Source organism: Salmo salar, chromosome 01, assembly GCF_965601325.2.
Source record: "Salmo salar chromosome 01, fSalSal1, whole genome shotgun sequence".
NCBI classification, from domain to species: domain Eukaryota; kingdom Metazoa; phylum Chordata; class Actinopteri; order Salmoniformes; family Salmonidae; genus Salmo; species Salmo salar.
This window is the reverse complement of record NC_138291.1, coordinates 72,351,817-72,369,643: the sequence shown is the minus strand read 5'-3', so window position 1 is coordinate 72,369,643 and position 17,827 is coordinate 72,351,817. Positions and strand designations below refer to the sequence as shown.

General features: G+C 45.7%; 1 protein-coding gene across 1 annotated transcript in view; it reads left to right on the top strand.

Moving 5' to 3' along the window:
* Window positions 1-17,827, top strand: part of LOC106607945 (attractin-like protein 1) — a 358,398-nt gene that overhangs the window by 204,841 nt on the left and 135,730 nt on the right. The window contains exon 27 of the mRNA XM_014205458.3: window positions 11,524-11,602. Within this exon, the coding sequence (XP_014060933.1) occupies window positions 11,524-11,602 (79 nt within the window). The remainder of the gene's footprint in view (window positions 1-11,523; window positions 11,603-17,827) is intronic.

The window sequence follows — 17,827 nt, the reverse complement described above, 5'->3', positions numbered from 1 at the left end:
TAAATAAAAAATGGAGTGGCGATGGCTAGAAAGCCGGTGACGCCGAACGCCGCCCGAACAAGGAGAGGAGCCAACTTCGGCGGAAGTCGTGACAGTACCCCCCCCCCCCTTGATGCGCGGCTCCAGCGGTGCGCCGACACCGGCCTCGGGGACGACCCGGAGGGTGAGGCGCAGGGCGATCCGGCCGGAGACGGTGGAACTCCCGTAGCAGTTCAGGGTCCAACACATCCGCCACCGGAACCCAGCACCTCTCCTCTGGACCGTACCCCTCAAATCCTGGATGGAATGGACGGAGTACGCCGGGACCCCCTCGATGTCCAGAGGGGGCAGAGGAACCCCCGCACCTCAGACTCCTGGAGCGGACCAGCCACCACCGGCATAAGGAGAGACACATGGAATGAGGGGTTAATATGGTAATCAGGGGGAAGCTGTAACCTGTAAATACCACGTTCACTCTCCTCAGGACTTTAAATGGCCCCACAAACCGCGGGCCCAGCTTCTGGCAGGGCAGGCGGAGGGGCAGGTTTCAGGTCGAAAGCCAGACCCTGTCCCCTGGTGCGAACACCGGGGCCTCACTGCGGTGACAATCCGCGCTGGTCTTTTGGCGCAGTGCGGCCTGCTGGAGGTGACCATGGGCGGCTTCCCATGTCTCCTCCACATGCCTGAACCAATCGTCCACCACAGGAGCCTCGGTCTGACTCTGATGCCATGGTGCCAGAACCGGTGAGGTGAGGCTGATTGAGACCCCCAGACGTTCCATGAACACCATCCAGACTCTCGAAGTGAACTGGGGACCTCGATCAGACACTATATCCTCAGGCACCCCGTAGTGCCAGAAGACGTGTGTAAACAGGGCCTCCTCAGTTTGTAGGGCCGTAGGGAGACCGGGCAGAGGGAGGAGACGACAGGACTTAGAGAATCGATCCACAACGACCAGGATCGTGGTGTTTCCCTATGAGGGAGGAAGATCCGTTAGAAAATCCACCGACAGGTGTGACCAAGGCCGTTGTGGAATGCGTAAGGGATGTAGCTTACCACTGAGCAGGTGTCTAGGAGCCTTACACTGGGTGCACACCGAGCAGGAGGAAACATAAACCCTCACATCCCTAGCCAAGGTGGGCCACCAGTACTTCCCAGTCAGACAGCGCACCATCCAACCGATCCCCGGATGACCAGATGAGGGTGATGTGTGGGCCCATTAGATCAAATGGTCACAGACAGCAGACGAAACGTACCGACATCCGACGGGACACTGGAGTGGAGCGGGCTCTGTACGCAACGCCTGCTCAATGTCCGCGTAAAGCTCCCACACGACCGACGCTACCAGGCAGGAGGCCGGGAGAATGGGAGTCTGATCCATGGGCCACTCCTCTGTGTCATACAGCAGGGACAGTGCGTCTACCTTCACATTCTGGGAACCTGGTCTGTAGGACAGGGTAAACACAAAATGGGTAAAGAACATGGCCCACCTTGCCTGACGAGGATTTAGTCTCCTAGCTGCCCGGATGTACTCTAGGTTGCGGTGGTCAGTCCAGATGAGAAAAGGGTGTTTAGCCCCCTCAAGCCAATGTCTCTACGCCTTCAAAGGCTTAACCACAGCCAACAGCTCCCGGTCCCCCACATCATAGTTCCGCTCTGCCGGGCTAAGCTTCTTTGAGAAGAAAGCACAGGGGCGGAACTTCGGTGGCGTGCCCAAGCGCTGAGAGAGCACGGCTCCTATCCCAGCCTCGGACGCATCCACCTCCACTATGAACGCCAAAGAGGGATCCGGATGGGCCAGCACGGGAGTCGAGGTAAACAGAGCTCTTAGGTGCCCAAAAGCCCTGTCCACCTCAACCGATCACTGCAGACGTACAGGACCCCCCTTCAGCAGTGAGGTAATTGGAGCAGCCACCTGACCAAAACCCCGGATAAATCTCCGGTAGTAATTGGCAAACCCTAAAAATGACTGCACCTCCTTTACTGTGGTGGGAGTCGGCCAATTACGCACGGCTGCAATGCGGTCACTCTCCATCTCCACCCCTGATGTGGAAATGCGATACCCTAGGAATGAGATGGCCTGCTGAAAGAACAGGCATTTCTCAGCCTTGACGTACAGGTCATGCTCCAACAGTCGTCCAAGTACCTTGTGCACCAAGGACACATGCTCGGCGCGTGTAGCGGAGTATATCAGAATGTCATCGATATACACCACTACACTCTGCCTGTGCAGGTCCCTGAAAATCTCGTCTACAAAGGATTGGAAGACTGATGGAGCATTCATCAACCCGTGCGGCATGACGAGGTACTCATAATGCCCTGAGGTGGTAGTAAACGCCGTCTTCCACTCGTCTCCCTCCCGGATACACACCAGGTTGTACGCACTCCTGAGATACAGTTTAGTGAAGAAGCGTTCCCCGTGCATTGACTCAATCACCGTGGCGATAAGAGGTAGCGGGTAACTGTACCTCACCGTGATTTGATTGAGACCTCGATAGTCAATGCACGGGCGCAGACCTCCATCCTTCTTCTTCACAAAAAAGAAACTCAAGGAGGCGGTTGAAGTGGAGGACCGAATGTACCCCTGACGCAGGGATTTGAAGACATATGTCTCCATAGCCACCGTCTCCGCTTGCGACAGGGGATACACGTGACTCCTGGAAAGTGCAGCGTCTACCAGGAGATTTATCACACAATCCCCCCGTCGATGGGGTGGTAATTGAGTCACCTTCTTTTTACAGAAGACGAGAGCCTAATTGGCATATTCTGGGGGAATGCGCACGGTGGAGACCTGGTCTTGACTTTCCACCATGGTAGCACCAACGGAAACCCCTACACACCTCCCCGAGCACTCTCACGACCACCCCGTGAGAGCCCTCTGTTGCCAGGAAATGGTGGGCTTATGACGAGCCAACCAGGGAAGGCCTAGTACCATGGGAAACGCAGGAAATTCAATGAGGAAGAGACTGATTCTCTCCTCGTGACCCCCCTGCATCTCCATGGCCAGGGAGATGGTGGCTTCCCTGATTAGCCCGGACCCTAATGGTCGACTATCCAGAGTGTGTACCGGGAAAGGTCTAACCACAGGAATAATGGGGATCCCTAAACTAAGGGCAAACGCTCTGTCGATAAAGTTCCCAGCTGCGCATGAATCGATGAGCGCCTTATGCTGGGAATGCGGGAAAAACTCAGGAAAACAAACAGGTACAAACAGGGGGACAACAGAGGACTCTGGATGAGAGTGGTGCAGACTCACCTGGGGTGACGCCAGAGTGCCCTGCCTGCTGCCTCGACTCCCAGAGGGACCAACCCGGCACCGACCGGCAGTGTGCCCTCTGCGGCCACAGATTGTGCACGTTAAGGCCCCTCCTCCAGCCTCCCTATGCGCAGCCCCTCCCAGCTCCATGGGCACCGGAGCGGGGGTGCTGGAAGATGGAACCAACAGAGGCCCCTCTGGACGTCCGCGGGTGACCAGCAGGTTATCCAACCAGATGGACAGATCCACCAGTTGGTCAAAAGTGATGGTGGCATCCCTGCAGGCTAACTCCCGTCGACGTCCTCATGCAGGCTGCATCGGTAGTGGTCGATGAGGGCCCCATCGTTCCATCCTGCTCCGGCGACCAAGGTCCGGAATTCCAGTGCGAACTCCTGTGCGCTCCTCGTCCCGTGCCTCAAATGGTGCCGTTTCCCCGTTCTTCCTTCGGGTGGATGGTCGAAGATGGCCTGGAAGCGGCGGGTGAACTCCTCGAAGTGGTCCAACGCCGCGTCTCCTTCTCCCCATACAGCGTTTGCCCACTCCAGAGCTCTCCCCGAGAGGCATGAGACGAGGGCGGACACTCTTTCCCTTCCCGAGGGAGCTGGGTGAATGGTGGCCAGGTATAGGTCCAGTTGTAAGAGGAACCCCTGGCACTGTGCTGCCGTCCCTTCATACTCCCTGGGAAGGGAGAGACGCACCCCACTGGACCTGGATCCGGACAGGACTGGTAGTGGTAACCCCGGTTGCGCTGGTCGAGGCGCTGGAGAAACTTCCTGTCTCTCCCAGCGGTCCATGGTCTGGACAACACGATCCATCATGGCACCGAGATGATGCAGCATTGCTGAGTGTTCCTGGACGTGCTCCTCGACTCCTCTGACCGGGGTACCTGCTCCTGCTGACTCCATTGTTAGGTGTGAGATTTTGTCAATGGTGTGTGTACTGAGAGCGGAGTAAGATGCAGGAGAGCAGAGAATTGTGAACAGGCGCACACTTTATTTAGGCAGGAGAAACCAACAGACGGACGCCACTGCGTCGAAACCGCCAGCCAATATGCCAAAGTGCAAAACGCGCAAACGGTCACAATAATTATGTACAAACAAATAAACATACCTCGTGAAATAAAACACGGAATAAACGCACACCAGAATAGCGCGTCAAACATGACACGTAACACGAAACAATCTCACACAAAGACATGAGGGGGAACAGAGGAATAAATACATGTAGTGTGATTGGGGAATGAAAACCAGGTGTGCAGGGAACAAAAAACAAATGGATAAATAAAAAATGGAGCGGCGATGGCTAGAAAGCCGGTGACGTGGACCGCCGAACGCCACCCGAATAAGGAGAGGAGCCGACTTCGGCGGAAGTCGTGACACAAATGATGTCAATTAGCCTATCAGAAGCTTCTAAAGCCTTCCCCGTAGCTCAGTTGGTAGAGCATGGTGTTTGCAACGCCAGGGTTGTGGGTTCGATTCCCACGGGGGGCCAAGTACGAAAATAAAAAAAAAATGTATGAAATGAAAAAAATGAAATGTATGCATTCACTACTGTAAGTCGCTCTGGATAAGAGCGTCTGCTAAATGACTAAAATGTAAATGTAAATAATTTTCTGGAATTTCCCAAGCTGTTTAAAGGCACAGTCAACTTAGTGTATGTAAACTTCTGACCCACTGGAATTGTGATACAGTAAATTATAAGTGAAATAATCTGTCTGTAAACAATTGTTGGAAAAACTACTTGTGTCATGCACAAAGTAGATGTCCTAACCGACTTGCCAAAACTATAGTTTGTTAACAAGAAATTTGTGGAGTGGTTGAAAAACAAGTTTTAATGACTCCAACATAAGTGTATGTAAACTTCCGACTTCAACTGTATATATAAACACAGCAAAATCATGTTTTTGACTGCACTGGGCCTTTAAGGTTCAGTCATTTGCTCCAAGAGCTTATTCCGCTGTGTCATGTTCATAGTGGCACACACTTCCTTCTCACCTGCTGTCTTCTTTAGTAAGCACCTTCTGAAGCATGCACTTTATCCACTTTTTTCCCCAGATGTAACAGCTGATTTTTCAATATAATGTCACTTTCTGTGTTTGTCCCCTGCTCTTATCCTGCCTTGTTAAGTTTACTGCAGTGATCAAGTGCAGCTATAATTATATCACAATAAATAAAACCTCCACAGAGCCCTGTGCATCATGGGTCCTGTGAGATGCATCCAATTGCATCTCACAGCTCAAAGGCTTTAGCAGAAGCAGTATGTGCTGCCCTATGTGACCTCAGTTGATTAAAGGCTTTTGTCAAAGGGAAAAAGGAGTTCACGTGTGGCTATGTTAACATGGTTGTAGATGTTTTTGTGTAAATGTAAGCTATGCATGTGCATGTCACAGAGGGTACGAGTTTGTGGTCTTTGTATGTGTGACTGTGTGAGAGTGTATGCTTTGTCCATTGCATGTGTGTGTGTGTGAGTGTGCGTGTCTGTATGCTTTGCTGTGTGTGTGTGTGTGTGTGTGTGTGTGTGTGTGTGTGTGTGTGTGTGTGTGTGTGTGTGTGTGTGTGTGTGTGTGTGTGTGTGTGGTGTGTGTGTGTGTGTGTGTGTGTGTGTGTGTGTTGGCTGTGCTCCATTGGTGTGTATAAGAGATGAAGTGGCAGGGCGGCAGAGCTGCGGTGCCCTGTGTGTGAGTCGGCCCTGCAGGCTGAGGGCACAGCACACTGACATGATGGAGCTGGCACCACAGAGAGAGAAAGAGAGAGTGAGGGGAAGAGCGAAAGAGAGAGAGAGCGGGAACTAGGAAGGGAGAGGGGGGTCGAGAGAGAGAGACGAGGGCAGGGAGAGAGAGGGGGGGAGGGGGGGGAGCGAGAGACAGAGTGGAGGAGATCTTTTCCCTTAGAATTAAATAATCTCAATGCTTTTCATAGGTGCTTTTTCTCCAATTCTGAGTTAGGGCAGTATGCAGTCATAGATTTCACTTTCATTATCTTGTTTCAGGTACTGTAACAACAGTACAGTAATTTGATCATTTGGACATGTTTTGACCCTATACATGCCTCTCCTTTAGCATCTTTCTTCTGTTTTTCTCTTAGTATATCTTCTTATGTTTGAGTGACACTCTGGGTGTCTGTTCCTCTATTTTAGTGTTCATCCAAGCTACTTATATTTCTGCAATTATCTTTACTGTACAGTTCACCTGTCATCCTATGTGTGTGTGTGTGTGTGTGTGTGTGTGGTGTGTGTGTGTGTGTGTGTGTGTGTGTGTGTGTGTGTGGTGTGTGTGTGTGTGTGGTGTGTGTGTGTGTGTGTGTGTGGTGGTGTGTGGGACAATGCCACATGATCTCCTATCTCCTTAGTTACATCATGCATATCTTTAACATATGTACACTTGCATACATGAGACAGAAACGAGAGAGGGAAAAAAGGTTGGAAGATTCTCACCTAATTTTATCCTCAAACTAAACTCTCGACATGAAGTAGTATTCTAACAGACTCTGATTAACTTCTAAAAGCTAATTTGACCAGCTTTTCTTTGAAGAGTGGTTAAATCGTTTTTGCTCTCTCTCTTTCTCTCTCTCGTTCACACTTTCCAGAGCGGTTCCCTATATGAGCAAGAAAAATTGTTGTAATGAAGGAGTGTTTATGCTGCTTCTCCTTTTCAGCCCCAATGCTAATTGGTGACATTGCAGTTCAGTTTGGTCCAATTACTCGTTTCCTCTCTCTAAGTTGATTAGAAATCATCTCTCCTTCTTCTCTTGCTCAAGTTCAGCACAGAGACAATATACAAAGCTAAGTGCCTAATAAGCCTCTATCAGCTGTCCCAATTAATTCAAAATGGCTATCAACATTCTGTGCCGCTGCAACCTGAGGGATACTCCATGCAGTTTGACAAACAACAATGCTTTGTGTGCTATTCTTTGTAACTGATAGAAAGGTAAACAAATTGGGATTGTGTTATCCACTATTTGGGCTCCCTTAGAAATCAGCCTTTTGCCATTCTGTGTGCCTGGGGGAATATAATTGGTTAACAGCTTGGTACTCTATGGTGTACAGATGGAATTGTCTTTCTTTTGGTAATTTGTGGATTGAGTGTGGAGGATTGGGTATCGATCTTGTAGCTCGCTGCTGGGTGTTTGTGATATGTTCTCCAATGGTTCGGATGATTGGACGTGTTATAAACCCCTTCCCCATGTTCATGTGATCCACTATACTGAACAACTAACCCTCAGTCCCTCACTGCCGCACGTGCGCACACACACACACACACACACACACACACACACACACACACACACACACACACACAGTACCTTCAGAAAGTATCAATACCTCTTGACTTTTTTTTGCTCACCCATCTACACAAAATACCCCGTAATGACAAAGTGAAAAGATGTTTTTAGGAATGTTTGCAAAGTTATTGAAAATGAAGTTCAGAAATATCGAATTTACATAAGTATTCAGACCCCTGAGTCAATACATGTTAGAATCACATTTGGCAGCGATTACAGCTGTGTCTTTCTGGGTAAGTCTCCAAATGCTTTACACACCTGATTGTACAAATATTGTACATTCTTTCAAAAATCTTTGTGTGGACCAAACAATTGATTCTCATGCAAAATCCTATTTTCCCTAACCCCTAACCCTAACCGTTAACCTAACTCTTAACCTTAACCCCAACTCCTAATTCTAACCCTAACCCTAATTCTGACCCTAACTGTAAACCTACACCTAAAATAGCCTTTTTTCCATGTGGGGACCAGAGAAATGTCCCCACTTGGTCAGGATAGCAAAACCAAGCCACACACACACACACACACACACACACACACACACACACACACACACACACACACACACACACACACACACAATGAAACGTACACTGTATCCGTCCCACTCAGCCCTCCCATCCACCCCAAAACTGCACATGGAACTCATTGGTTTGAATCTCATTGGTTGCGGATGACTTGGCTAAAGCTATATGTGTAAGAAACCCCAATAAACCCCCTAATACCTCTTTAATAGTGACAGTTAGTCTTCTCCTCTCCCCATTAGTGCAGTAAGCCGCCCTGTTTGGGATTAATTGCAGGCTGAGTTAATAGATTTGATGTGGAATGATGGACTGTTACTGATTGGGCTTTGAAATATGGCCAAGCCAACGAGCGGTGTTGGAGGGGAGGAAGAGTCTGTTCCAAACAATCCCAGTTACACTCCTGCCAGCAATATGGAGCTACAGCCATCATAGGGTTGTGTGAGACTTTCATGATTATTTATTTATTTTCCAAAAGTTTTTAGACATTGGTGAAGAAATTGTTCATAGCTTGACGTACTGTACGGTCATATTTAATCAAACCTGTCAAACCTGCACACACATGCACCTATAGTGACAACTGTAAGTATGTACCATACTGTCAGTATATGGTTCACATCACTAACTAGGCAAATTCCTCAGTCTGATAGTTTATGTACTGTACTAGTGGTTTTCCAGAACATATGAGAAAGAGCATTTCCACAGCCTTTCAGCAGGCTTGGCTTGGAAATGTCACGCTAATTACAACTCTTTAGCCCTTTACGATGTGGTCATTGCTTCTAAGCTATTTTCTAGCTGTACACGGAGGGCGTTATGAAGATAGCGATTGTCTTGGACTTCTACACTACTTCCTGTCTTGGTGGTTTGGTTCTTTGACCTCCAGGACTTGTAAAAGCTCTGGTTGAAAGACAGGCTTTGTGTGATCTAATGTCCAAATGTCATTGGCATTGGGATCATTCTATGTGACATTGCTCTGTGTAAGATGGCCACTCTCCTTGACCCACTCCATGGGTCCAATTGATCTCATGCTATTTCCCCATATTTCATTTGGTTTACCTCCTCAGTCTTAAAGTCCATTTCATCGTATTCGGTGCTGCTAGCCCTTTGGCGGGCATTTTTGTAGTTTTCTCTAAGGTAAAAAGACATGCAGCACTCTATGCAGGCACATGGAGAAATGACAACTGTCAAGGCAACCAAATCTTCCGTAAAGTACAGTCGTGGCCAAAAGTTTTGAGAATGACACAAATATTAATTTTCACAAAGTCTGCTGCCTCAGTTTGTATGATGGCAATTTGCATATACTCCAGAATGTTATGTAGAGTGATCAGATGAATTGCAAAGTCCCTTTTTGCCATGCAAATGAACTGAATCCCCCCAAAACATTTCCACTGCATTTCAGCCCTGCCACAAAAGGACCAGCTGACGTTATGTCAGTGATTTTCTCATTAACACAAGTGTGAGTGTTGACGAGGACAAGGCTGGAGATCACTCTGTCATGCTGATTGAGTTCGAATAACAGACTGGAAGCTTCAAAAGGAGGGTGGTGCTTGGAATCATTGTTCTCCTATGTCAACCATTGTTACCTGCAACTAAACACGTGCCGTCATAATTCCTTTGCACAAAAAGGGCTTCACAGGCAAGGATATTGCTGCCAGTAAGATTGCACCTAAATCAACCATTTATCGGATCATCAAGAACTTCAAGGAGAGCGGTTCAATTGTTGTGAAGAAGGCTTCAGGGCACCCAAGAAAGTCCAGCAAGCGCCAGGACCGTCTCCAAAAGTTGATTCAGCTGCGGGGTCGGGGCACCACCAGTACAGAGCTTGCTCAGGAATGGCAGCAGGCAGGTGTGAGTGCATCTGCATGCACAGTGAGGCGAAGACTTTTGGAGGATGGTCTGGTGTCAAGAAGGGCAGCAAAGAAGCCACTTCTCTCCAGGAAAAACATCGGGGACAGACTGATATTCTGCAAAAGGTACAGGGATTGGACTGCTGAGGACTGGGGTAAAGTCATTTTCTCTGATGAATCCCCTTTCCGATTGTTTGGGGCATCCGGAAAAAAGCTTGTCCGGAGACGACAAGGTGAGCGCTACCATCAGTCCTGTGTCATGCCAACATTAAAGCATCCTGAGACCATTCATGTGTGGGGTTGCTTCTCAGCCAAGGGAGTGGGCTCGCTCACAATTTTGCCTAAGAACAGAGCCATGAATAAAGAATGGTACCAACACATCCTCCGAGAGCAACTTCTCCCAACCATCCAGGAATACTCTGGTGATGAACAATGCCTTTTCAAGCATGATGGAGCACCTTGCCATAAGGCAAAAGTGATAACTTAGTGGCTCGGGGAACAAAACATCGATATTTTGGGTCCATGGCCAGGAAACTCCCCAGACCTTAATCCCATTGAGAACCTGTGGTCAAACAAAAATCCACAAATTCTGACAAACTCCAAGCATTGATTATGCAAGAATGGGCTGCCATCAGTCAGGATGTGGCCCAGAAGTTAATTGACAGCATGCCAGGGCGGATTGCAGAGGTCTTGAAAAAGAAGGGTCAACACTGCAAATATTGACTCTTTGCATCAACTTCATGTAATTGTCAATAAAAGCCTTTGACACTTATAAAATGCTTGTAATTATACTTCAGTATTCCATAGTAACATCTGACAAAAATATCTAGACACTGAAGCGGCAAACTTTGTGAGAATTAATATTTGTGTCATTCTCAAAACTTTTGGCCACGACTGTACATTGACACATTGACAGATCTTTCGAGGAGACTATTATGCTGGCCATTCAAAACATTTCTAAAGTATTTCTAAAGTATTAATAGTGTTCACTTTAGATCAGGTACTGCAAAATGTGATTTGTAAAATGGTTTAAAAGAACACCTAATCGTATGAATAATTCATACATTTTTCAAAAGTTATAACTATCTATATAGCATTTACAAATTTACAAAACGTAGGTGTACTAATAAATAAATGGTGAGCAAACTATTTATGAATGCCTTATAAATGGTTATTACTGAACGTTATAATAAAGCGTTAACAGATTGGTCATGTGACAACTAGACCATGAAAATAGTCACTACCCCCTTGTGATGTCATGCCAGTTCTATGAATTATTAAATATTTAAAGAATAGGTTTGATTGTATGCAGCTACTTTTGTCCTTACCTCCCCATGGTACTGTTGTGAAATTATATTATATTTCATGTAAATACTAGAATGAATAGATAAAGGGTGATGAGCTAATTAAATTCGCATTTACATTTTAGTCATTTAGCGGACACTCTTGTCCAGTGCGACATACAGGAGCAATTAGGGTTAAGTGCTCAACAGCACATCGACAGATTTTTTTTACCTAGTCTGCTCGGGGTTTCAAACCAGCGACCTTTCGGTTACTGGCCCAACGCTCTTAACGACTACGCTATCTGCCGCCAATTTATTGATTGATTGGTTGATTGATTGTGCTGTTTCCTCCTGCAGCTGTTTCCTGTCCCTGTTGCTGGTGGCAGCGGTGGTGTGGAAGGTCAAACAGACGTGCTGGGCATCCAGGAGGAGAGAGGTAGGTCATAGGTCAATCTCCTCAGCTGACCTGATTGTTGGAAATCTACCAATGGTCACATGCCACATCATTTACTGCGCAGACGGGTATCAGATTACTATATCTTAGGATGCAGATGGATCTGGCGGGGGACTGGAATGTAGTCTGCCTGGAACGCGACCCATGAGCGGATCACACAGTACAACACCAGATTCAAACCCCCTTACTGGCACAAATGAGAGGGTGCTCTATTCTCACTAACTCAGACTCTGGGTTTGTATTTGTGTCTACAAATATGTGTATGTTTTGTGTTTGTCCCTGTCTCTGTGGGTTTTAACATAAATACATGATTTCCTATGCAGTGCTAAGAGCTTCTGGTACTCTATATGTACACTGAGTATACAAAACCTGCTCTTTCCATGACATAGACTGACCCGCTAAATCCAGGTGAAAGCTATGATCCCTTTTTAACACTCCACAGGTTAAAGAAGGATTTTTAAGCCTTGAGACAATTAAGAAATGGATTTTGTGTGTGTGTCATTCAGAGGGTGAACACAAGATTGAAGTGGCTTTGAAGAGGGTATGGCAGTAGGTGCCAGGCACACCGGTTTGCAATGCTGCTGGGTGTTTCACGCTTAACAGTTTCCCGTGTGTATCAAGAATGGTCCACCACCCAAAGGACATCCAGACAACTTGACACTGTCGGAAGTGTTGGATTCAGCATGGGCCAGCATCTGTGGGAATGCTTTCGACACCTTGTAGAGTCTATGCCCCAACACATTTTCTCTGTTTTGAGGGCAAAGGGGGGTGCAACTCAATATTAGGAAGCTGTTCCAAAATTATATCTTCACCTTTTCATGGACAATTGAACAGACCAGATCCTCAAAGACATTGACTGACCTTGTGTGTGACTCTACATGTCAACAAAGTAGGTTAGACTCTAGAATGTTTTCATAATGGTAGTAGTCTCCCCATTACATTCTGTACCACACCCACTGTGTGCTGTTCACTAGTAGCTTCCCCTGCAGGCAAGGCTTCATTTCCCCCCTCCAGTGCAAAGGCAGCTCCCGACCCCCCGGCTGTTCTGAAGGTTGTGTTAATGTCACCCGCTCTGCAAACACGACTCACTCCTTAACGAGCGGAGCGCAGCAATAAACAAGGCCATTCCCCTTAATTACTGCTCCTCATGATCCAATTAACTCTGACGGAGTGATCCTTAACGAAGTGGAATGGAGTGATATATCACTTAAAGCTGCAACAGATGCCACATCCGTTTCATTTGTCTCTGTTTCTACTCTTCTGTTTTCTTTACAGGCCGCAAAACGGTGCCATAAATACACACATACCAATGTGCAACTTAAATAAGTGATGATTGGGCTTTTAAAATCAATACAAACATCACTGTGGATTTAATTGAGATGTAACATGCTCGGTTTCTGTGAAATCCATTGAGATTTGACAAGAGGACTCTTATAGTTAAAACACTGGGGGTTTTGTCCCTCCTTTGCCAAGGCTGCCACAGTTGGTGGTTTTCTCTTCATCAAATGCTGTGCTTTCAGATGTGTAATGGTTTTAATATCACAGAGGGGGTTATTCCCGCCTGTTTTAGCTCTGTCCTTTTATCAAAATGTGCACATCTTATTAGTCCATTTGACTTTCATATCTTGTGTTTCAGATGATTAAGTGATTTTTCTGTTAGTGGGACGGCTATTGATTTAGCCAAGTCTTTTTAAAGTTCTCTGCAACATTTCAATTATACCTACAGGAAGATTTCTGCTGTACTGTGTCTACTGTTGCAGAATTGTGTGTATGGGGTTTGGATTGCCACAGAGAATTTAAAATATAGCTACTGTACCTGTACTACACACCTGTGTGTGCTTATGCGGCAGACTTGAACCCAAAACGCCAAGTTTTATGCCATTATGAATGAATGGTGGTGACATCTGCAGTGTAGTGTAAAGTCTCCTCTTACCTGGCTGGCCCTGTATTTGTTTAGCCTTGTTTCCCAGTGAGAGCACACTTGCTTGTGGACACATCTACATTATTAATGAGGAAGAGTCCCATGTCACAGAAGAGCTGCAATGCTGCATTCACTGTGCCTCACTCTCTTTGTGGACACTAACACTCAGCTTGAATGTAGCATGTCACCCATGGGGTAAAGTCCAGGGGCACTGATATCACACATTTCCAGCTGCATTAGTTATTTTACTACATCCCATATATTACAGGGGGTTGTAGTCCTATTTTATGACCACGGTTAGAACAGAGAGGTACAGTTGAAGTCGGAAGTTTACATACACCTTAGCCAAATACATTTAAACTCAGCTTTTCACAATTCCTGACATTTAATCCGAGTTAAAATTCCCTATCTTAGGTCAGTTAGGATCAGCACTTTATTTTAAGAATGTGAAATGTCAGAATAATTGTAGAGATAATTATTTATTTCTGCTTTTATTTCTTTTTTCACATTCCCAGTGGGTCAGAAATTTACATACACTCAATCAGTATTTGGTAGCATTGCCTTTAAATTGTTTAACTTGGGTCAAACGTTTCGGGTAGCCTTCCACAAGATTCCCACAATACGTTTTGGACCATTCCGCCTGACAGAGCAGGTGTAACTGAGTCAGGTTTGTAGGCCTCCTTGCTGGCACACGCCTTTTCAGTTCTGCCCACACATTTTCTATGGGATTGAGGTCAGGGCTTTGTGATGGCCACTCCAATAGCTTGACTTTGTTGTCCTTAAGCCATTTTGCCACAACTTTGGAAGTATGCTTGGGGTCATTGTCCATTTGGAAGACCCATTTGCGACCAAGCTTTAACTTCCTGACTGATGTCTTAAGATGATGCTTCAATATATCCACGTAATTTTCCTGCCTCATGATGCCATCTATTTTGTGAAGTGCACCAGTCCCTCCTGCAGCAATGCACCCCCACAACATGTTGCTGCCACCCCCGTGCTTCACTGTTGGGATGGTGTTCTTCGGCTTGCAAGCCTCCCCCTTTTTCCTCCAAACATAACGATGGTCATTATGGCCAAACAGTTCTATTTTTGTTTCATCAGGCCAGAGGACATTTCTCCAAAAAGTACTATCTTTGTCCCCATGTGCAGTCGTTTTACTGTGGATATAGATACTTTTGTACCTGTTTCCTCCAGTATCTTCACAAGGTCCTTTGCTGTTGTTCTGGGATAGATTTGCACTTCTCGCACCAAAGTACGTTCCATTCTAGGAGACAGAATGCGTCTCCTTCCTGACCAGTATGATGGTTGCGCGGTCCCATGATGTTTATACTTGCGTACAATTGTTTGTACAGATGAACGTTGTACCTTCAGGCGTTTGGAATTGCTCCCAAGGATGAACCAGACTTGTGGAGGTTTACAATTTTTTTCTGAGGTATTTGGCTGATTTCTTTTGATTTTCCCATGATGTCAAGCAAAGAGGCACTGAGTTTGAAGGTAGGCCTTGAAATACATCCACAGATACACCTCCAATTGACTGAAATGATGTCAATTAGCCTATGAGAAGCTTCTAAAGCCATGACATAATTTTCTGGAATTTCCCAAGCTGTTTAAATGTACAGTCAACTTAGTGTATGTAAACTTCTGAGCCACTGAAATTGTGATACAGTGAATTATAAGTGAAATAATCTGTATGTAAGCAATTGTTGGAAACATTTCTTGTATCATGCACAAAGTAACCGACAAAGTAACCGACATGCCAAAACTATAGTTTGTTAACAAGAAATTTGAGGAGTGGTTGAAAAACTAGTTTTCATGACTCCAACCTAAGTGTAAGTGTTAACTTCCGACTTCAATTGTATGTAGTTAAATACAAAAAAATGAATAAGATGTCTGTCAAAAAGATAGTGTGAGAACTGTTCTAGCAACTGCATGCCTGTGGTCAGTTGAGCAATGGAGTGTTAACATGTTTGTGTGTGTGTCTCTCTCTCTCTCTCACTCTCACTCTCACTCTCACACACTTTTAGTAGGGTTTTAGCTGTGTGTGAGGGTAGATGGTGGAGTGAAGTGAGGGAAAGGACAGAGGATCCATTACTAGACTTAGGTAAACACACACGTGCGCGCACATTGTCAGAACCAGTGAAAAGCAATTGTCTGACTTCAGTGCTGGCAGCTCATAACTTTGTGATTAACTACGCAGGAGTCTTCCTACCTACTTCCTTCATTACTCACTCTGCACCATCAAGCGGGAAATTAACAATGCAAATCAATGGAGCTGGATGCTGTATTTTTATGATCTTCCTGTTTTGATGTTATTAAAGCAGGAGTGATGAGATACATTGTTGATGTTACAGTAGGTGCTCGGGGACTTGGTCAATTGGACCAAATGGGGCTGATATATAATAGCCGTTATTATTTTTCGGGCTCCAACAGTCATTTCTGAAGAAGTTCTCATTTCTCTTTAAGATTGCCTTGTTAATATAATTTATCATGTGTTGTAAACAAGAAGTCTATGGGTTGTTGTTTTAAGCAGTTATATAAGTGACACAAAAAAAAGGAATATTATAAATTATATTCAGGCCCCTGGGGGAATCGATGCTGCATCACGGTCCTCTGACGTGATTAGAGGACTCCTTTGCTCCATGTAAACCGCATGTGCTTTGGGCTTCGGTAAATCATTAGCGTGAATAAAGCTTGTATGCAGTTTTATCTATATCAGTGTATTAATGTTGCACGGTATACAGGTTCCACAGCAATATCACAGTACCAAAACGTCATGATACTTATGATACCAACATTTTAGAATACCGTAGTACCATTTCATATGATACTACTTCATTTTTCGGCCCTACCAATCTAAAGAACCCGCTGGCGCCTGTTATAAAATGTTAATGAATTCTGTTTTGTTTATAAATTCAGGCGAATTTTTTTAAGCAATGTGCCGGTCCAATAATGTCCACTTCACTTTCAGGCGCATATTATATCACGTGTGGGAGCTGTAATCAGCCAGCCAGCAGTCGCATCCCCCTCCAGCCATCACTCAGCTGCTTCTCTCCGTCCGCTCTCCCTGCACATCTATTCCTGAACGTTTTTGAAGTATAATTTAGCTGTGATTATGACTGGGGATGCAATCTCTGATGAGTTTCCTTTGTTACATTTGTGTATTTGATACATTGGAGCAAACCATGTCGTGGGCCGTTTTAAACTAATTCCAGGTTGCTAATTATTGGTTAGATTAAAAAAAAAAAATCTGTCACATTACCTAGCTAACAACTTTCTAACTTGACAGTAGGTCTAGTCAAATTTGATTGGAACAGGAAGAAAGGGAAAGGGTCTGCTACTCATGAGATGTGCTTTAAAGGTAGGATTCATATAGGCCTAATGTAAGCCTAAAATATATAAAAAATCAATTTCTTGGTGCCTTACGTTTCTAAAGTTGGTATCGGTATGTTTGTGGGAGAGAGAATGGTGTGTTTATGAGTGAGAGGGTGACAGAGAGAGTGTGTGTGAGGGAGAGGGTGACAGAGAGAGTGTGTGTGAGGGAGAGAGGGTGGTGTGTTTATGAGTGAGAGGGTGACAGAGAGAGTGTGTGTGAGGGAGAGAGGGGGGGGTGTTTATGAGTGAGAGGGTGACAGAGAGAGTGTGTGTGAGGGAGAGAGGGTGGTGTGTTTATGAGTGAGAGGGTGACAGAGAGAGTGTGTGTGAGGGAGAGAGGGGGGTGTGTTTATGAGTGAGAGGGTGACAGAGAGAGTGTGTGTGAGGGAGAGAGGGTGGGTGGGACAGTCTATGTGGGTCTGTTTACTGAAGAGTGAGGAAGGTTTCATGCAGTATTTTCCCCTTACTGACACAATGACATGCAGATCATTATGCATGTATATTACTTCCTCCCATTTCTCCAACCAAATCAAAGGTAGGCCTTTGCAAATATGAGCAAATCGCCATTATATGCAGTATTATATTATACAGTGTGAAGTTAAATTCTGTGTGTTGTATTGAGTAGAAGTGTGAATATCAGTGACAGGTTTTTTGTGTAGCACATGCGCATAGCGTTTAGAAAACGGGAACAAGCGTCAGGGGGACGGGGCAAACAGGACGCTAGGCCACTCTGAATTTTGTCCCCGTGTAATTGCGATACTTCTTGGTATTGTGATACTTGGCCTGGTATTGTATCGTTAGTAAAATGTTGGTATCGTGACAACCCTACAATGTGTCCAGATCTTATAATGGATTCTTCCTTAGCTGTTAATTGTCTCTAAATCTAAAGGTACAACCTAGATTCGAGACAATGT